Source organism: Equus caballus, chromosome 10 (genome assembly GCF_041296265.1).
Source record: "Equus caballus isolate H_3958 breed thoroughbred chromosome 10, TB-T2T, whole genome shotgun sequence".
In the NCBI taxonomy this organism is placed as follows: Eukaryota; Metazoa; Chordata; class Mammalia; order Perissodactyla; family Equidae; genus Equus; species Equus caballus.
The window spans coordinates 66,761,669-66,782,680 of NC_091693.1; the positions used below are offsets into that span (position 1 = coordinate 66,761,669).

At 40.9% G+C, this 21,012-nt stretch overlaps 2 protein-coding genes across 8 annotated transcripts in view; one reads left to right on the forward strand and one right to left on the reverse strand.

The window, feature by feature from the left end:
- AK9 (adenylate kinase 9) overlaps nucleotides 1-18,989 on the reverse strand; it is a 125,459-nt gene extending 106,470 nt beyond the window's left edge. For 3 of the 6 annotated variants that reach the window (XR_002810940.2, XM_070225402.1, XM_023650909.2), the window contains exons 1-5: nucleotides 18,326-18,466; nucleotides 8,053-8,180; nucleotides 7,482-7,545; nucleotides 5,681-5,733; nucleotides 5,484-5,580 (exon numbers count right to left, since the gene is read on the reverse strand). Coding sequence is in view for 5 of the 6 variants with exons in the window: in XM_070225402.1 (XP_070081503.1) it covers nucleotides 5,484-5,580; nucleotides 5,681-5,733; nucleotides 7,482-7,545; nucleotides 8,053-8,180; nucleotides 18,326-18,386 (403 nt within the window). In the remaining variant the exon portion in view is untranslated. Of the gene's footprint in view, nucleotides 1-5,483; nucleotides 5,581-5,680; nucleotides 5,734-7,481; nucleotides 7,546-8,052; nucleotides 8,181-17,594; nucleotides 18,142-18,325 lie in introns of those variants that run through there. The other 3 variants (XM_070225404.1, XM_070225401.1, XM_070225403.1) reach the window with 3 other exon arrangements.
- Nucleotides 18,277-21,012, forward strand: part of FIG4 (FIG4 phosphoinositide 5-phosphatase) — a 116,299-nt gene continuing 113,563 nt past the window's right edge. The window contains exon 1 of one of the 2 annotated variants that reach the window (XM_001504014.7): nucleotides 18,277-18,763. In XM_001504014.7, the coding sequence (XP_001504064.2) occupies nucleotides 18,377-18,763 (387 nt within the window). In that variant the 5' untranslated portion in view covers nucleotides 18,277-18,376. The remainder of the gene's footprint in view (nucleotides 18,764-21,012) is intronic. The other variant, XM_070225406.1, reaches the window with a different exon arrangement.

Consider the following 21,012-nt stretch of genomic DNA (forward strand, 5'->3'; position numbering starts at 1 on the left):
ACAACTGATAGACAAATTATTATTATTATTATAAATTATTATTCAGCTTTGAATATTTGGCAGACGTTTTACAAAAAGTGAATAGAGTGACCGTGTCATTTCAAGGTAAACGACTGACAGCATACATTGCCAATTATAAAATTTAAGTGAAAATTCAAATTTTGGAAAACTTGTATCTACTGCCATAAGCTTAACAGCCTCCCAGTTCTTAAAACTCTTCCTGATGAGATTGACTGTGATATTAACAAATGTGATTTTTTTGGTATTGTATACGAACTGTGTCAAAATTTGGAAGATGTGCATAACTCAGTGCACCAATATGTTTCAAATGACCAATGCGTGGTGCCACAAAATCATGAATGGGTCATGACCCATTCCAAGTGCAAAATAGACCGATAAATTTTAACATAACAGAGTTTGTAAAGTTCACTGATATGGTTTACAGATTCCACAACACAACTAACCTTTAAGAAACTTCGCCATGTCAAGTTTTGGTGTAGGATCGAGAATATCCACAATTATTCTAAAGGATATCAAAATACTCCTTTCTCCAGCTACATATCTGTGTGAAGCTGGATTGTCTTCCTGTACTTCAATAAAAACAATATATTGTAATAGACTGAGCAGAAGCCTATGTGAGAATCCAGCTAGGTCCTTCTCTTAAGCCAGAGATTAAAGAGATTTGCAAAAATATAATCCAATACCACTCTTCTCACTAAATTTTTTGTTTTGAAGAATGCATTTATTTTTCATAAAATATGCTACTTATGTTAGCATGTAACAGTTTTATTATTATTTTTAAACAAATATTTTAAACATTTCTCAGTTTTAATTTCCAATATGATAAGTACTGATAGATATAACTCATCTAAGCAAAAGCTCTTTTGGGGGCCTCAACAATTCTTATAAATGTAAAGGAATCTTGAGACCAAAAAGTTTGAGAACTGCTATCCTCTACAATGCCTAGAAGAGTACAATAAAAAAAGGTACTGAGCATCTGCTGATAGATGAATGAATGAATGAATGTATCAAATAAGCCAACCTCAAAATCCTCACTTATGAACAGGCTGATCACAATCTTTTATTTTAAAAAAGCAGACCAACAACTGTCACGGTAATCCAAAAATCTCACTAAGTGCTTAGTTCTTTGCCAACTTCCCCTAAGCTTGTTCAAACATTTCACTTTCGCTAACTATGTGTTGGACACCATCCAGAGAAGCAATCCTAAGTAGTTTAACTTCAAAAGGCATAAACGGAGACCTGTTATCTTGGGTTTGGATATATGAGCTATATAATCATGATTCTCTCCTGTCTTGCTATAATCCTGAGTTTCCAACTTGGCTTACTTATTTCCTCTTGCTGTTGTCTTTGAAACCCTTTGAAATAGTGGTGGTATCCTAAGGCATGCATCCTATTTGAGGCCTTTAAATGAGCCCAACATACCCTACAAAAATATAGCCAATGCATGCACTGGCACTGTCTAAGGGACTGGGCCAGATTTTTCTCTGCTTGCCTCCTCCTGCTGCTCTCGCTTTTTGCTTTCCTGGCTCTGCACTTCCTTGGTTTGGCTTGGCTCCTATTGTTAATCTAGCCTCCATTTGTTAACAACCTTATCTGAATTTGTCAAGACTTTGACCAGTGCCTCCTCTGGGATGTGACGGCTGGCATTAACCCCCTGGTCTGACGCATTGCCAGGGTGAGTACTGTGGTGAAAGGGACTGCAAGGTCTAGCCTCAGACTGAATTCAACCCTGGCCCAGCTCATCCCTCCTGATGGGACATTTCCAGAGACCGGTCAGTCTCCAGAGCTCATGCCCTCTCCTAAGTAACAAGGGAGTATGCAATACGTCTCTCCCCTTCCCTCCGCTGGCAACGCTGCCCAACATCTGTGAATCACAAGTGGATGACAGAAAGATGCTTGGCCCTGTTTGCTGTGCTCTCTAGCACCCTGTGCATCTCTACAACCACTGACCCACTGCCTGGAGAGCTTATTAGGCATTCCAAGTATGACTGTTTACAGGTATGCGAAACCTCAAGGACACATGTATATCTTAATGAGGTTCATACTCAGTCTCTTTCCTGGTAGATGCAGCAGAGGAGTGGGTTTCTATGGGGTCTGGCTCTGTCCTGATAGGCCATTATTTGGGCCTGAATGTTCTGAGCAATGGATTTTGGGGCTCTACCCATTGCAAGGTGGCCAGTATCGTCATATCCAGACCCTAGGAATGTATGTATGGAAGAGATGTGAGAGAGACAGTTATGTCACTTAAGTGTGTCTCACTAGTGGAGATTTAGAGTGGAATAACTTAGTTTTCTAGACCCAATTCTGGTAAAATCTCAGGGGGATACTTCTTTATAGACAGACCAGAGCCCCTGAGCCCACCGTCAACCTCTCTAATCCTAGCGACATGTGTGAGGATGGAAGCATGGATGAGGACTCCCCCTCACGTCCCACATCTCCTTGACACCATTGCCAAGTCCTCGCCCTCCATGCTGAAGATGCAGGAATGGCAGATCCCACACCACTCCTTGCTGCGAGGCCCTGCATGTACTATCACAGGCAGGGTAGGCACTCTGCAGGCTAGTGCCCAGCCTGCATCATCCCCACCAAGGGAAAACTGAAAGACTGTCCACATGACTGCCCAGGGGAAAGCAACTGGCCCATACCATCACTTTGCCTCCACTTCCTGGCACAATGAGAAGAAGAAGGTATTCTCTATTTCCACAAAAGTGAAGATGACATGCTACTGCTTTCTGAGAGATTCAGAGACATTGAGCAGCTTAGCGCCCATCCAGCCCTGACATCTATCTGACCTCAGGCCAGCCTAACATGGGTGGACACAGCGGTGACCAACGACTTGCAAGATCATCCACTACTTACTGGGGAAAATGAGTTTTTCTGGAATCTAGAAGCGAGAAGCAGGGAGGGGCTTCTCAGGATGCGAGGCATTGACTCTACCTTTGTCTCTTGGGTGAGGATATCGTCCATGGAAACTGATTTTGGCTCAAGGCCAACACAGCACGACAGGTTGTAAATGAAAGGATTATAATTATAGATTGTGTAAATTCCCTTCTAAATAGCACTAGAAGCATAGTATAAAAGGGCTCTGGTACAGAAAAAAATGATGATTGAATTTAGCAATACTCTACTGTGCAGTGTCCCCTGCAGCACACATTTGTCTTTAGGGATTTTGGAGTCATCAATTACCCAGCCTCACCTAGCTCCTGACCCAAGTTAATATCTCTGTTTTGAAAGCCCTTCAGTTCCAATTTTGCTTCTACCATCTCCTAGGCTGCTGGGTAAGATCAAACATCAGAAAGAATCCTTGCTGGGCAGAGACTTTCAAACTGTATTTAGCAGAGTGCTAGGGTCCAAACAAATTCCTTTGGGGATGCTATTAGACAGGTGAGGAGAGTCTGGGCAGAAGGGTCTCTAGGTCCTGCCTCCACTGGAGCCTAGAAATGAGCCCAGTTGTTCATGCCTACAATGTGGCCGCGCAATTGCATGCTGATTGTGTGGCCCTCAGACTCAAGAAATCATTTATGCCACTTTTCCTCTGCCAGCTCCCAGGACAAGTACCAGTGTGCAGGAAGTCTAGGGGACAGAGGAATACATTAAACGACACTAGGGGGTGCAACCAGCAAAATCCAGAATGTAGGAAACTCTAAAAGACAAATAACCAGTTTCTTCAACAAAGAAAACACAGGATGAGAGAGAGACGTAGGGGAACTTATAGATTAAAAGGGACTTGAGACATACCAATCGACTGCAATATGGATCCTACTTCCAACAACAACAACAAAAAACTAGAAAAAATATATGAGGCAAATAGTGAAATCTAACCACAGACTGGTTAGTAGTTGATTTATTATTAATTTTTTAGGTATGATAACGGTAATGTGATAGATTTTTAGAGTCCTTATCTTTTTGAGATACGTACTAAAACATTTACAGATGAATTGATATGATATGGATTAGCTTCAAAATACAGTAGATTGGAGGAGGCGTGTAGCTAGAGGTACATATGAAGCCAGATTAGACAAGAGCTGTCATTGTTGAAGCTGGGTGATGGACACATGGGGGAATTTTATCTCACTCTCTTTACTTTTGTTTGAAATTTTCCATAATAAGTTAGAAAGGTCATGATCACTGAGAATGGCATAGCTCAGTAGGTTTATTTTGTTCATTTTCTCCTTTCTCTTTTTGCCAATATTTATCATTTACTCCATCTTATTGTAGCCATGTCAATCACTCTAAAATTTTCAAGAGGTAAGGTAGGGTAAAGTATAAACAAAAACATATTTGCCTGCCTACCTCTATACATGCTTCAGTTTCAATCACTATGCTTTTTGGGGTCATTTTTTGACCTAAATTGTAATTCTGTGATTGCCCTTTTTCCTTCTTCACTCATTTAACCTCTCACATTCTGAGTGTTTTTCCTAAGTTCATCCTCTTTATCACGGATCGATAGATAGATGGATAGATAGATAGGTAGACAGACAGTGTGTGTGCCCAAGTGTGTTACATAATATACAGAGATAATATACAGATATACATCTATATATAGATGAATAGATATACTTCATTCTTATAGCATCTATATATAGAGAGATCTTTCTATCTATTGATGTAGACGTTATAGATATAGTTTGCAGTGACAAGTCTGCTTTGGCTTCTTCCATTAGTGATTTGCTTTGGCAATCATGGTTTTTACTTTACTGCATTCTATTTTTATCCCTGTATTCTTGATAATCACAATGTCCTCTCAACTTACTGAGAATATAAAGAAGCTTTCTAAATTTTTCTTTTTTCGTTCAATAAAGCTATTTGAGGTGGATGATTTTCTCCCAAGCGCATCTTTATTCTTCTTCCCTTCATTTGCCAATGTCAGAGTTTGCTCTTTTCTTTTTAGTTATCTTGAGCTTAAGGAGTCTTTGTTTTGAGAAATTAGGTCCAAAGCTCCTGCTCAGCGTCTGTTTGAGGGCAGGGAGACATCTTGGGTCCAGAGTCAGAGGGTAGACTGGATGAACAGACTGAAGCCTGCCAATATCTGGAGCCAGAGGGGAGGCTGGTGTCATTCTAGTTCCCATTCCTGCCTTATAAGCATGAATTAAGGCAGAGAAACCCAACCCTTGACAGGACTTAGTAATAAAACTCAGGGTGAATGGGAAAGCAGTCAGAAGAGGCTGTCAGCACCGTGAGAAGGACCACAGCAGACTGTTGATGCTGTAGCTGGACAACATGATGCTAAAAGAAGATCGGACCATAAAAACTTTAAAAAAAAGTTTTTTAAAAGTAGAATCTGAAGAATAAAACAAGAAAACAAGAAAATGAAACTATCTGGGCTGCTCAACTGAATTGAAACTCTGAGATTCCTGTGCCAGGGCAAAAGAAAGAGCAAGTGCAGAAATTATTTGTGCCTCAGATAAAGCATGAATTTTAAGGCTGCTTTGATAACCACCGATGTGTAAAAACAGGCATACCAAAGTGAGCGACTTCTGGGGAGTTGAGCCTCTCCAACATAAGCTTTGTGACAAGTTCATCTGGAATGCTCTGCCCGCTGACCAGCATGGACTGCAGCTAAGAACAAGCACAGAGAGTGTACATTACCGTATAATGTATCTGTGACACAGAGCCTTCTAAAAAAATCAGAATAACTTTGAAACTTAGATTGGTTTACCATAACTCCTGATTGGGTTTCACTGGCAATCTGTTCTTCTAAAACTGGTAAGGCTAAAAGATGAATTCGCAATATTAGCACAAACTGGTATTGGAATTGTCACACTACGAAACACATTCATGTGTTTTGTAACTGGTAACAAAGATTAACATGTGTATATCACTTTAGAGTTTACAAAACCCATTTATACACCTTATGTCATTTAAGCTTAACCAGGTTATGAGGCAGCAGAATTCTTGTATTCCACAGAGAATTTGTCTCTGTCACGCGCTATCTAAAAGATCTTGAGGAAGCTAACTTCCTAAACACCTCTGCCTTGCATGCTTATGCCCTGTGTAGGATGCAAGAGAACGTGAGGACGACATGAATTTGTGCATAAAATAGTGATTTGGAAATTGCAGTATTGCACAAAAGTATACACTAGTATTACAATCATGCACTGGATAAAGACGTCTCGGTCAGTGATACACAGCATATACCATGGTGGTCCCATAAGATTAGCACCATATAGCCTAGGTGTGTAGTAGGCTGTACCATCTAGGATTGTGTAAGTACATGCTATGATGTTTGCACAATGACAAAATTGCCTAATGACACATTTCTCAGAATGTATCCCTGTCGTTAAGCGACACATGACTGTATTAGTCCAGATACTTTTACAATCATACAGTTATATCCAGAGCCCACTAATTTTGCAAACTGACTCTATAAAACAAAAGCATGCATCAAGAAATGTTAAAACAGGTAAACACTGATTAGAAAAAGGGATCCTGAGGATGAAATTCCAACAATGTGTGTCTTTTTTAGAAGGAAATATCCTATCCCTTGATGGGAGACATCCTGGGGTAGAAATGGCAGGCGCATGACCTAGGGGAGGATGCAGCAGCTGAATTACGTCCCCAAGTGCTAACAATCTATGAAAGGTTTGGTATTCTTTAAGATCTCCTACAAGTGAATTTTTTTAATCAAAGAAAGAGGAAAATTTTAAAGTTTCTTTTATGTGTGTATATTACATGTTACTGAATTGTTCTCTCCCCAAATTGTACCAGATCACAACTTCACTAACAGCATGTGGAATGCTCATTTCATAACATCCTTGCCAACAGTAATTGTAGAAACTTTACATATTCATTACCAAATTGATAGGATCAATGTTATTTTAGCTAACATTTCTTTGACTAACAATTAGGTTAAGCTCTTTTTCTTATGTTTGTCTATTTTTATTTCTACTTTTATGAATTGCTGATGGATTCTTTTGCTTATTTTTCTAGTAGGGAATAAATAATTTTATTGATTAAAATAATATTTACATATAAAGACATCAATCCTTCTTTCACATATTGCAAATAATGCAAAGCAATTTACAAATAATAAAAAATAAAATTTATCATTCAAGATAATTAAGTCCTGGAAAATGGTCCTAAGAGCAGCTGTGAGAGTTCCTTTTCTTCTCATCTTTCATAGGGAGACACCTAAAACACACATATCCTCAATAGTTCAAAATTATGGAATTAGAGAATTGGAGCAGAAGAATGGAGTCAAAGGCATTTCATAAACCCTCCTAAATTCTGTGAAAAAAACTAGGACGAATAGAAGGGCAAAACATGTTTGCTGCTATTATGAAGACAATATTCATGGGTTGATAGTGATGTGTGATGAAGCAAACACAAGCAAATGTTAACCCTAGAATCTGGGTGGTGAGTAGACGGGTATACAGGTGTTCATTGTACAATTCTTTACATTGTTATGCATATTTGAAAGTTTTTATAACAAAATATTAGGGAAAAAAGATAAAATTTACCTTCCACGCGAACACATTTCCATGCCTGTGCTATCTGATGGGCTAATGTTGTCTTCCCAACCCCCTTAAAAAAGAAAGATGTTGTTTAAAACCCAATAGAACAGCTATTTTGCCAGTGAAACAGATATTCTCATTTTTAAAGATTCTATTGAGGTTACTATTACATAAACGTTATCAAGCAAATTTTTTTTTTTTTGAGGAAGATTAGCCCTGAGCTAACTGCTGCAAATCTTCCTCTTTTTGCTGAGGAAGACTGGCCCTGAGCTAACATACATGCCCATCTTCCTCTACTTTATATGTGGGACACCTGTCACAGCATGGCTTGACAAGCGGTGGGTAGATCTACACCCGGGATCTGAATCAGGGAACCCCAGGCCGCCAAAGCAGAATGTGCAAACTTAACTGCTGTGCCGCCAGGCTAGCCCCTAGATTTTAAGTCATACAATGAAAGTCTAACAAACACACAAAAAAATAGCATACTATGTGGTTTTCATTCTTGTACGGTAACACAATTATGATTTTAAAAAATTTAAAAATGACATTAAATAATAATTTAGAAGAGATAACTTACTGGTTTCCCAAATACAACAAAGCAAACAGGTTTAGACAACAGAAAGTTTTTTTCAGCTTCATCTTCATTAAATATATCCACAAAAGGATGCTCTTCTGTCTTCTCTTGAAAAGTCATAATACAAAATACTACAATAAGAAAGAGAAAGATTGTTAAAGCACCCAATTTAGTTGGAACAGGCAGGCAGGTTAGGGAGAAATAGAATATTCTGTGAATTTACTTATCTCAGAAGCCTTTCCACATTACTAAGCATATGGATTTTGCCACTGATCACAAATAAGTTAACCTTATTTATTAAAATAATAATAGGTTCTTAGTTGCAGACCAAAAGCAAAATCTAGCTATATGCTATAAAAAAGACAGTTAAAACAAAGTGTTCCCGAAAAACTAAATTAAGGAAAAAACACAAATATGTATACATACACATATATGTTATGATACATGTATTCTACTAAAGATCAAATTTAATGTTATACATACACACACACATATATGTGTATATGTGTGTAGGGGCTACTAATGTCTCTACAAGAAATCCTAATGGAAATTAGAAAATATGTAGAACTGAAAAATAATAAACATAATCTAGAACAAAACTTACAAGATATAGCTAATGTACTATTTAGAAGACTTAAATACTTACATTAGAACCAAAGAAAGTCTGCAAAGTAATGAGCTAAGCTCACAACTTAAGATATTAGAAAAAGAAGAACAGGAAAAATAGATATATTTAAAAAATTAACAAAATAGAAAACAAACATTATATAAAGGGGATCAAAAAAGCTAAATAGCGGTATTTGGAAAAGACTTATACATAGAAAACTTAGGCAAGATGGATCAAGAAAAGAAGACAGAAGGTATAATTCATCAATATTAGACAGTTTTTGAGAAGTGTGGTTTCTTACATATAAAAACTAAAACTTTTCTATGTTTTTCTTCTTCGTTTATTTCTAATTTTCACTATAATCAGAGAATGTTCTCCATATTATATTAATGTTTTGAAATTTGTTGAGGATTGCTTTATGGCCTAGTACATGGTAATTATCAAAGAAATTCCCTGTATCCTTGAAAAGGATATGAAATTTACATTCGTTTGATGTAATGTTCTTTAAACATTGTTTACATCAAGTTTGTGAATTGTATTGGTTAAGTGTTTCATAATGTTTACTGATTTATTGTCTACTTGATTAAAAAATATTAGACATAGGCGAAAGGACTACAGAGATAATGCTGCAGATACAATATAGATAATACAAGGATATCATAAACAGAGTTATCCCAAATAAATTTGAAAACTTAAGCAAAATTGATAAATTCCTAGAAAAATCAGCTTAGTAAGAAAAAAAAGCAAACCTGAGTTGTTCTATTGCCATTAAGGAAACTGAGTGAGTAACTCAAAAGCTTCCCACAAAGAAACCAGATGGTTTTACTGAAGAGCTCCCAGTCTTACAATCTTCACTCTTTCAGAGAAAAGATAAAGTGGAGCCTTCTTCCATCAGTTTATGGGTCTCACATAACCTCCATAGCTAAGTCAGAGAGTGGTGCAAAAAAGCAAAATTATGTGCCAATTTCATTCATGAACAAGATTTTAAAAATCTTAATCAAAATATTAGCAAATTGAATCCAGCAATATATAAAAAAGATCATAACATCATAACCAAGTTGGGTTTCCCCAGGAATTCAAGGCTGGTTTAATATGAGGAAATTAATTTATCATATTAAAATAAATTTAAGGGGAAAAACTATATGATCATCTTAACAGATGTAGTAAAAGTATGGGATAATTCAATATCCTTTAATGATTAATAAAAGATAAACCTCTTCACAACTAGGAATAGAAGGGAACATCTTTAACCTGATAAAGGGTACGAACAAAACACAAACATTATATTTAACGATTAAATATTAAAAATTTTTTTAAGACAAAAGAAGGAAAACTAATTATTTCCAGTTGATATGAAAACCCAAATTTATCACAGATAAACTTTAAGAATTAATGAGATAATCCAATTTATTGAATTCAAAATCATTACACAAAATTCAGTTGCATTTCTATACACCAAAAATAGCTAGAAAACGTAACCAAAGATAAATATTGCTTATCTTAGCAGCAAAAATATAAAGTAACCAGGATTAAATATAACAGAACATATACAAGCCATTTATGGAAAAATTACAAAACCTTATGAAAAGACTTTAATGAGTAGACTTCCAAAATGGAACAAAACTATGTCCCAGGGGTCTGGAACACTGTTCACGGAACAATGAAAAATGGATTGAGGGGGCTATATGTTTCTAGGTAAATGGGCTATGATCATAGTTCTCTGTGGAAGTTAGGAAAATTCAAATAGGCTTAATACACCAATACTATTTTAAGACGTCATTATGAAACAAGACATATAATAAGAAATAATACTAGTATATTAAAAAGACTTGAGATGAAAACTTCATGAACCAAAGGGCTAAAATTCAAGTTTCGTCTTTAATACCAAAAAAAATAAGTAATGCTGCTATAAAATGTAGTGCTAAAGAGGCAAATGCATCTAAACCTTTTAGAGAGCTAGTGCATTTATTAAAGAGTCTCTAACAAGTACACTAAAACCAGGGCCCTACGGCCTAGAATAGGAATATCTCAGTAGATGTCTAAGTATCTCGAACCCCAAGATTTCCCTGAATGCTCTGCATTAACAGAAGTAGCCCTCTCCTCACTTCTGGAAGATAGTAGCCTCTTCTTGCCTCATCTCAGGCAGATGCCTCAGAAGACAATGCTTGCCCTCCACAAGATCTGTCTTTGCCTTCCTTCATAGCTTCTAGAGCAATAACTGGGGTCAAGTGTGAGCCCAACTCAACTGGGGAGGCGCTGGTACAGGAAGAAAGCTAAGAGAAAGCGCTACAGGGCCTAGCTATGATGTACCAGGGCCTAGCTATGATGTACCAAAAGGAACTAGGAGAACATGCCTGGGAAAAGATCTTGAGGATGCTGGGTGGGGGAATGTAGACTGGGAAGAGTTGTGGGCTCTTTCCCATGACTCATGGTTTAACATGACATCTGGAGTGGGTCCTATTTCACTGCTGGTAAGGTTCCTTAAGCTTGGAAAAACACAACAGGGGCGGTCCTGTGGCCGAGTGGTTAAGTACCCACGCTCCACTTTGGCAGCCTGGGGTTTCACTGGTTCGGATCCTGGGCACAGACTTTGCACCACTCATCAAGCCATGCTGAGGCGGCATCCCATATAGCACAACCACGGGCACTCACAACTAGAATATACAACTAAGTACTGGGGGGCTTTGGGGAGAAGAAGAAGGAAAAAAGGAAAAGAAAAATGGCAACAGATGTTAGCTCAGGTGCCAGCTCTTAACAAAGGACAAAAACACAACAGACTGTGTAGTAAACAAGGCGGAATGCTGGAACTACCTTGGCAGAGCACAGAGGAAGATGTCAAAGGCTCACAGAGGTGACATGTTAAATGGATTTATTATATGAGGCCAGAGAACTCCTCAGCCAGCTCTGCTTTGCGGGATGGCCAGAGGACACTCCTTTCATTAAGGCATTACAGAATGAACTAGTAAGGGGGCACTGGCATCATTAAGAAGCTCAGGGGTGGCTGTCCCTTTTAGGCCAGCCCTGAAAGTCGGGGAGAGGCTGATATGATACTGGGTTCCCAGGTGTCTGTGGGGGTGACAGGGTCTGGAAGACAGAGGCCAGGTGGCAGCACTTAACCATCAGAATCAAGTAGGTATAATTACCATAATGGGCAGCAAGCCCAGAATGGCAACAGGCAAGACCGAGAGAGATCTGTGGCGATGGCTAATAAACCATGGGATTCCTAGGGGTGAGACAGACGAGCAGTCCATGAAAATGTTGATTAACTTACATTTCTAAAAAACGAGAAAGGGCCAGTTAGAGAAGGATAATCTCTGGATGACTCCACTCATATGAGGAATTTACAAATGTGGAAAAAGAGAAGAGATTAGTGGCTACCAGGGGAAAGGTGGGGTTGGGGGTGGGCACAAAGGGTGAAGTGGTGCACCTAGAACACGAATGACAAACATTAATGTACAACTGAAATTTCACAAGATTGTAACCTATCATTAACTCAATAAAAAACAAACAAACAAACAAACAAAAAAACAAGAAAGGGCAAGTGAACCAAAGGCTGATGTCAGCAGCCACAGTGGAAAATCAGGATTCCTTGCCCAGTTCTTAGCTCCAGAGCCTACTTATTGAAGGGGAAGCAAAGAGCCCTTGAGGATGGACCCTATAACACCATAACAAGTTTTTATGATAGGGATTCCCCAACCCTTCTCCAAGAGAACCTACAACCATTAACTGGAGAAATATACACTGTGGAAATGGGAATATCTTCTTCTTTCAAGGGTTATGGGATACGGGGTCTGAGCTGCCTGTGACACCAACAGATCCATGGCCTCCTGTTAGAGCGAGGGTAAGTGGAGAACCAATAATAAAAGGAGTCTTGGCTCAAGTCTGTCTTACAGTGCATCCAAAGAGCCTGTGGGATCACCTCGTGGTTATTTCCCTGGTCCCTGAGAGCATAACGGGGGTTGAAGCTGGGAAAACCTTCACAGCAGCTCCCTTCCTGTGGAGTGAGAGCCATTGTGGTAGAAAAGGCCAAATAGGAGCTCATAAAACTACAGACCTGCTCCTCGGCCCCTGGTGAAGATAAATAATAGTAAATCATTCTGAATGAAATGGAAGAGTGCTACCCAAAACTACCTAAAAGATGCAGAGTCCTGGTTAATTCTCCAGTCTGGGTGTTTGCAAAAACCAGATAGATCATGACAGGTGATAGTGCACAACTGTAAACTTAACCAAGTGTAGCCCCAAGTGCAACTGCTGTGCAGAGGACATCTTTACTGCATCGACACAGCTTCGTGCACTTGGTGTGTAGCTACTCATCTGGCAAATGCGTTTTTTTCAATCCCCACCAGGAAAGAGGCTCAGAAGCAGTTTGTATTTTCTTAGCAAAGTCAGCAATGGACATTCAGTCTCACCCCAGGACTCTCCCGCTCTTTGTAATGAATGTGGTACTACAAAGAGGTCTTGTTGTTCCATGATACTGACAATATTGGACCTGGTGAACAGGAAGTGGAAACTGTTCTAGATGCCCTCATACGACACATGAACATAGTAAGTGAGAGATAAACCTATAAAGATTCAAGGGCCTGTCACTTTGGGGAAGTTTTAAAGGGTCGGTGGTCTGGGACATTCTGAGACTTTCTCTCCAAGGTAAAGGACAAGTTATTGTGCCTCATATCTTCCACCTCTAAAAAAGAGGTGCAGTATTCTGTAACTCTCTTTGGTTTTTGGAGACAGCACGTAGCACACTTGGGAATACTGTTCTAATCCATTTAATGGTGACTTGAAAAGCTCTCACTTTGAATGAGGCCCACAGCAAAATAGAGCTCTGAAGCAGTTTTGGGCTATGGTACCAGAGGCCTTGCTTCTTGGGCCACATGCCTGGCCAGATCCCATAACGCTAGAGGCAGCTGTGGTAAGTAAGGACATTGTTTTGAGTCTTAGGAAAGCCACAAGAGGAACCTCTCAGTGTAGATCATTGCTACCTGCAGCTGAGAACAATTCGCCATTCAAAAAGCAGCTCCTGGCATGTTCCTGGGCTCTGGGAGAGAATGAATGCCTGGCCAGAGGACATCAGGAGACTATGCAACTGCAAATGCCCATCATGAGCTGAGTATGTCAGACAGATCAGGTCGTAAACTTGGGCAGACACAGCGATAATCCACTGAATGAGAAAAATGGAACACTGGGATCAGGCCCAGGCAGGTCTGGAGGGTACAAATAAGTTTTACAAACAAGCAGTCCAGGCCCCCGTGTCACCTGTCTCTTGCTCACCAATGTCTCTCCTTCAGCTCACACTTCATACAGCATTCCCTAGACACAGGTGATAGAAAATGAAAAAAAAATCATGAATGAATCATGATATATTGGTACAAATCATAAGTGGAATAATTCCAAACTTTAGTTCCACTCAGGAGTAGCCCCAAAAGGTGGGAACTAGGGGTAACCCTCCTGATGAGTGGAGCTTTAAGCAGTATTTCTAGGTCCTCAATTTGGAAGACAATGCTGAATGGCTTGGTCAAGGACCTGGAAGGAGAAAGACTGGAAGATAAGAGAAAAAGAGTTCTGGGGAAGAAGCATGTGAACGGACCTAAGAGAGTGGTGTAGCGAACACACTCTATGGTGACCCCTAATGAGTCACGCCCTTCTGTGATTCCCCTCCTTTGAGTGCAGGTGGAATCTGTGACTTGCTTCTAAATATAGCAAAGGTAATAGAAATGTCACTCCCATGATAACGTTATGTTATATAAGACTCCATCTTAGCAGACTGGAGAGACGTCCTCGTTGGCTTTGAAGAAGTAAGTTGCCATGTTGTAAAAGGACCACTCGGCAAAGAACAGTGGGTGGCCTCCAGGAACTGAGAGCAGCCCCTGACCAACAGCCAGTAAGAAAACTGGGACCCCAGTCCTACAACCACAAAGAGATGACATTTGCCAATGATCTGAATGAGCTTGGAAGTGGATTCTGCCCCAGTTGAGCCTCCAGATGAAAATGCAGCCCAGCCAACACTGTGATTGCAGTCTTGTGAGACCCTGAGCAGAGGACCCAGTTCAGCTATGCCAGGACTCCTGGACATGGAGACTGTGAGATAATAAGTGTGTGTTGTTTTAAGTTGCTAAATTTGTGGTAATTTGTTATGCAGCATAGAAAAGTAATACAAGTAGACACAAAATACGCGGATCTTTGTCTCACAAAGCACCCATTTCAGAAGAGGTCTGATCAGCCAGGTGGACAGGATGATTACGCAGTAGATGCCAGGCAGTCTTTGTCCTCAATCACCTCAGTGCCTGCATAATGGGCTCATAAATGGAGTAGGCATGGAGGCAGGGATGGAGTGATGGAGGTTACGGATGGACTCAACAACAAGGGTCTCTCTCATCAGGCTGATCTGGCTACTACTACTCCTGAATGTCCTACCCGTCTGCAGCAGAGACTGAGGCTGAGTCCTCAATGTGGTACATCCACTCGGTGACAAATTGATTACACAGGACCCCTTCACCTTGGAGAGGACAGCAGGTGACATGTGTTCCTAGCATGGGTTTGCCTTCCCTACTCACAGTGCCTTGGCCAGCACTACTATCTGAGGGTTTGGAGCGTGTCTCCTTGATCATCATGGGATCCCATAAAATATTGCCTTGGATCAAAGGAACTTCTTTCTTTTATGTTCTTTTATTTTATTTTTAAAGTAATTTTATTGGGGTTATAATGGTTGTGTAATTTCAGGTGTACATTATTGTTTATCAATTCCTGAATATACTTCATCGTGCTCACCCCAGTAGTCTAATTTTTATCCATCACCAGACATATGTACCCCTTTGTCCCTTCGCCCACTCCCCAACCCCCTTACCCTCTGGAAACCACTAATCTGTTCTCTTTATTCAAAGGACCTTGTTTACAGCAAAGGAGATACGATAAGAGGGATCCACTGATCCTACCACACACCACTTCCTCTAGAAGCTGTTGGTCTGAGAGAATGTTGGAATGGCCTCTTAAAAGTAAAGCTAAAGCACTAGTTTGGGATTGTGTGGGACTGAGACACAGTACTTCAAAATGAGAACTGTGCTTTGAACCAAGGGTTGGAAGTAGGAGCGGCCCCTCCCTCCATTACTCTCAGTGATTGACATGAGGAATTTGCACTGCCTCTCCTCACAACTTTAGACTATGCTGGACTGGAGGTCTTAGTTTTGACTGAGGGGAGAGATGCTTCTATCAGGGGACCCACTTAGTTAGGTTTCACCAAATCTAAAACTGCTGCTGCCACCTGATCATGCTTGGCTCCACATGCCCGAAAAGAGTCACTGCACTGACAGGTTGCTGCTACATAACTGGGGCAGGGAGATGTATGTCTTGAACTCAGGGATTCTCTGAGACTCCTCTTGATGATTTCATGCCCAGTGAATGGATAATTGTAGCGAGCACAACCTGATAAGGACACGGTAACCAGAGGCTTACACTCCTCAGGGATGAAGGCTCGTTACCCTAATGGGAAAACAACTTAGACCAGCAGAAGCGCTGGCCAAGGGTAAGGGAAATCTATAAGGTTGGTAGAGGAGGGAAGTGATGAATTATCAATTATAGACTAGAATTAGTTGTAGTAGCGGATTCTGTAGCTTTTTCCACTAGTCATCTTTTGGCGAGTCCTTTTCTTTTAGAAATTGGGACCAGCCGCTACCTTGAAGACACAGAGACAGGATGGAGTGAACTTAATGTGGGGGAAGAGTGGATATCAGTGGTGCAAAGGTTGAAATGTAGCAGTTGCTATTAGTGCCCATATCCACTTGACACGTACCTTTTCTATGCATGGCCAGCCAGACTTCCAACTGCCAGCACGTGTCACTCTTTGCCTAAGGGCTCTTTCTGAGTGCCACAACCTAGTCTGCCTGAGCACAGGGCAGCCTGGAAGTTCCAGAGAATTAATGTTCTGCGCTACATAGCAGGCCTCAGCCAATAACCAACAGGAGTTGGTGAATAATACCCCAGCTCCCTTGCCCCTTAAGAGGGAATAACTCTGAGACATTATTCCAGTATTATACCCAGGATTCCCCAGTGAATTCAGCGCACAGAGAAATCTGCTTGATAATCTCCCCTTTATTAGCTTACTTCCCTTTTCTGCTCTTGTTTCCTGGGATTAATTCCTATATAAACTACTTGCCCTCAAACTTTTGTTTCAGTATCTGCTTCTGGGTGAACCAAACTAAGACAAAGTTCAAATGGAAGTGCTGAATTATAGTATAATAATTGAAAACAAAATATTGGAAATCAGAATTCTACAGATATTTGAGTTGTTATCCTAAATAAAAACGTTGTGCAAATCTTTAACTCATATTCAGAGGAGTTGGTTTTCATTATGAAACACGACAGAACTAGATATTTTTCCCAGTTAAAAGATCCAATTCGATGTGAAATGCCAGAACTGCATCTTTCTAGTTCTTACTAAAAGTGGTACCAAACTCTAAAAAAAAACCTAAAATAATAAATATTTATTTTTAAAAATTTGTAATTCCTCTATTTTGAATTTACAATATAATCTCTAATATCACATGTTATGTAACATAATCTCTTAATATTATATTATGTATTTATACTATAATTTAATAAAAATGTTTAATTTCCTTACATTTTTAGCAGTTGAGAAACTCTCCAACAGTGGGTTCTGCGGTTTGCAGGGGGCTCACTTCCTGGGAAACCTAGCACTTCTGCCTAGGCTAGATTAGCTGTCACTCCAGTACATTTTATACTCTCATAGTAGGTGCTCAATAAATATTTGTGGAATGAAGACATTAGTCGTTGAAAGGGGAAGTGCTTTCAAAAAGTGAGATTTACGAGATATCCCGAAGTTTAGTTTTGCAAGAAGAGGATCTGGTCTGGGGTCCCCGCAGGAGGTGGGGTTCCATCCAATTGATACCAAAACGCACGGGGGCGGTGGACTACGACCCCTACTTACCTGGCAGCAGCGGACCCCAGCGGACTCCACCACCACGGCCGCAGCCTCCTCCCGGGACTCTCGGATCTGTTGAGCGGTTGCCTAGGGAACCCCTGCCAGTGCAGCGCGCGGGGCTTCTGGGGGGCGGGGCCTCGGGAGGTGGGGCTGTAATCGACTGATTTCTTATTTTAAATATTCACTTTTGCACCTAATTTTGTATTTATAATTATAATACATTCCTTTTGACAAATATGAAAGTTGATGATCACAGAGGGTACATACGTTGCCCATTTATGTTCACGCACATCAAATGGAAGAAACCCTATTGGTTACCGCCTGACTCCAAAGCCAGTGCTACGCTACGTTGCACTCCACTCCACTCCACAGTCCATTTGTAGAATTTACAAATGGTTAGTCTTAGGCACAGATATGTGGCAAAGTCCAAAGCTTCCGACTTTAGGTGATTTCTTACAAATTCCTTGAAACACAGCCTCTAGACAATACTATATATTTTGTTGACCCTCACAAGGGTAAAATAGACAACAAACAGACGTGAGGGGAAAAACGCCGACACAGTGAAGGACCATAGAACAGGTTTTCAGGAAAATAAGGCCAGAAGAAGTCAGGGGGAAAAAAGACCAACTTGGGAATGGATCTATCTGCAACTCGGAGAACCTCCTTAAAAGAAGTAATCCCGTCCTAAATCGTCCCCCTTTTCCAAAGAGAGAGACCAGCTAAAACGGCAGACTAACCTAACCAGGAAACTTTTCCTCCGCCCACTTTTTCTGCTGCCCGCACCAAAGATGGCATCATCCGCTTCCTCCCTTAGCAGCAAGCAGGTTCCGGGAGCCTCTACACGACCTCTCTATGGTACATCCTCCAGCTCCGCCCCCGACGTCCTTGGGGCGGGGCTTGCTTTGGAGGTGGGGTTCAGGGATCCGGAAACACCTGAGCTGTACCCGGTTATCTACATTTTTAGTGCCCGGGCAGTGTGTTTCGCAGCTGGACGTGGTGTCCAGGGCCTGAGGTGTCCTCTCTCCGGGTCTCTTGGGGCAATCTGGAGGTTGCTGGAACCCGGGCCGCGGCCTGGTGCCCTGTCGTGGGGTCCCTCATTTCCTCCGGCCATGCCCACGGCCGCTGCCCCCATCATCAGCTCGGTCCAGAAGCTGGTTCTGTACGAGACCAGAGCTGTGAGTACCCGACGCGGCGGGGTGCGGGCGGGAGGATGGCGGCCGAGTGGATGTGGGGCCGTAGGGCAGAGGCAGCATCCCCTCTTCCGAGTCCCCTAATCCCAGCCTTGGGGCACGTCCCTGAGGGGGCTTCGCCCTGTTGTCGCATCCAGGGCACTGCTGCTTTTGCATGTGCGTCTTTCCACTTAAAAGCCACTGTTGGAACCCACTGGAAACAGGTGCTTGTGGTATCTCAGAAACTGCTCATGAGGTTCTGTACAAGTTCCTGGATTCTTTTCAACTTTCAGAAAGTCTGTTAGAGTTCTCCAGTTCACTAGTTACAGTACAGGCAGGAGTATGAAAAAATGTTTTTGACTTGTGAATCGGTAACTTGTCTGTTTTCCTGTTCCATAGCATACCTCACCGTGATTGATACTAATTATGTGCACTTTTGTTGCTGAAATTTTTGGTTCTCTTTATTTTCAAATAAGCTTACACTTCAAGATAACAAGATTGCATATGCTGGAAACCTGCGTAATACTCCTCCTTATGCAAGAGTGGCTTATAAGGCACATTCAGTGGAACTTGGGTAGTCTCCTTTAGATAGAGTACAAGAAGGTACTTATCTTGACGGTTTCTCATGGGCCTAATGGAATGTCTGCCTCAGGTCATCATTAGTGTAGAAACGTTGTTGACCCTAAATTAATTTTGCTGACAACTTCATTTGATTAGCTCCAGACTAGAGGATGAAATTATCTAATACAGTATACTGTATTTGCAAATATCTTCAGTTATTCTCTGAGGAGAGTCATACAGAAGTATCATTTGATTTGAAACAAAACCTTCTGCTCTCTGTACAATGTGCTGGTAAATGTCCCTAGTTAGAAACATAGATATTATACTTAAAATACAGAAATTTCAGCCTGTTAATAAGCTGAGCATTTGTGAAGACTGGCTAAGATGTTAGTGTTCTTTCTTTTGGTATAATTGTTTTATTTTTGTTTTTTGGTGAGGAAGTTTGGCCCTGAGCTAACATCTGTTGCCAATCTTCCACTTTTTGCTTGAGGAAGATTGTCCCTGAGCTAACATCTGTGGCAGTCTTCCTCTATTTTGTACGTAGGACACCTCCACAGCACAGCTTGATGAGTAGTGTGTAGGTCCACATCAGGGATCTGAACCTGTGAACCCTGGGCCACCAAAGCAGAGCGATCGAATTTAACTACTATGCCACTGGGCTGGCCCCAATGTTAGTGTTCTTTCTAAAATACAATTCATATTATAGGGCTCTTCTGCTTGGAAACTTTCAGTGGCCCTGTTCTGAGGAGAGGACACTCTGAATCCCTTAGTTTGGTATTCAAAGCCATATATGATTTGTCCTCAACTTGTCTGTCTGGTCTTATATGTAATTTAATATCAATTTAGCAAGCATTTATTAAGATTAACTGTGTGCCTTTATGTGCCTTATATACAGTAAAATCGTACTGCTTTCAATTCTATATATCTATCCTGTGTTTTTCTGTTGTTCTGTCCGTGTAATGTCCCACCCCTTTCTCTTGTCAAAATCTTGGTGGTCCTCACAGCACAGATCTGGTACAGTGCCTTGCAAACAGATGCAAGATGCAAAACAGATAGTGGTTGAGAGAGTGTAACACGAAGTGATGTGTGTTTTAGAACTTGGTTGCAACCCCTCTCAATCATCTAAGTAATGGAAACCTACTCTGGCCAGCTTAGAGATCCAAGGTGAGTCCTTCAGAAGGATGCTGGGGAGCTGTTGCATAGGATCATTGGAGGAGTCTCACTCCCCAGCCTCTGGAAAGGCAGGGACGAGACAGCAGGATTTTGAGAACCCTCTCGGAGTGCTGCCAAGGACATAGCACAGGTGCTGGGAGAAGGAATCTGATGGACTCAGCTGTGATTGGGAATCTGCCCCTGAGTGGACAAATCTTTGTGGCCAGGAAGGGGTCCGGCAGTAATGACTTGTTTATGGTACCACCCCTTTGTTTCAAGGACTGGTTGGGCCAGGGCAACCACCCTGAGAAATGTCTGCTGCCTTTAATCTTTGAACCTCAGTGTTCTCATCAGTAAAGTACATGATTCTTCTTTTTTATGTTTTCGACTTAAACAAAGACAGAAGCAGAAAGATTTGTTTGAGTAATAAGCTCAAAGCTTAAGGGATATCAATAATTTAGAAAAAGGCATAAAATTACTGGCAACTAAATAGATGCTAGGAATTAAAAAAGAAAACAACTATAGCCGGTTGTATTAATGAG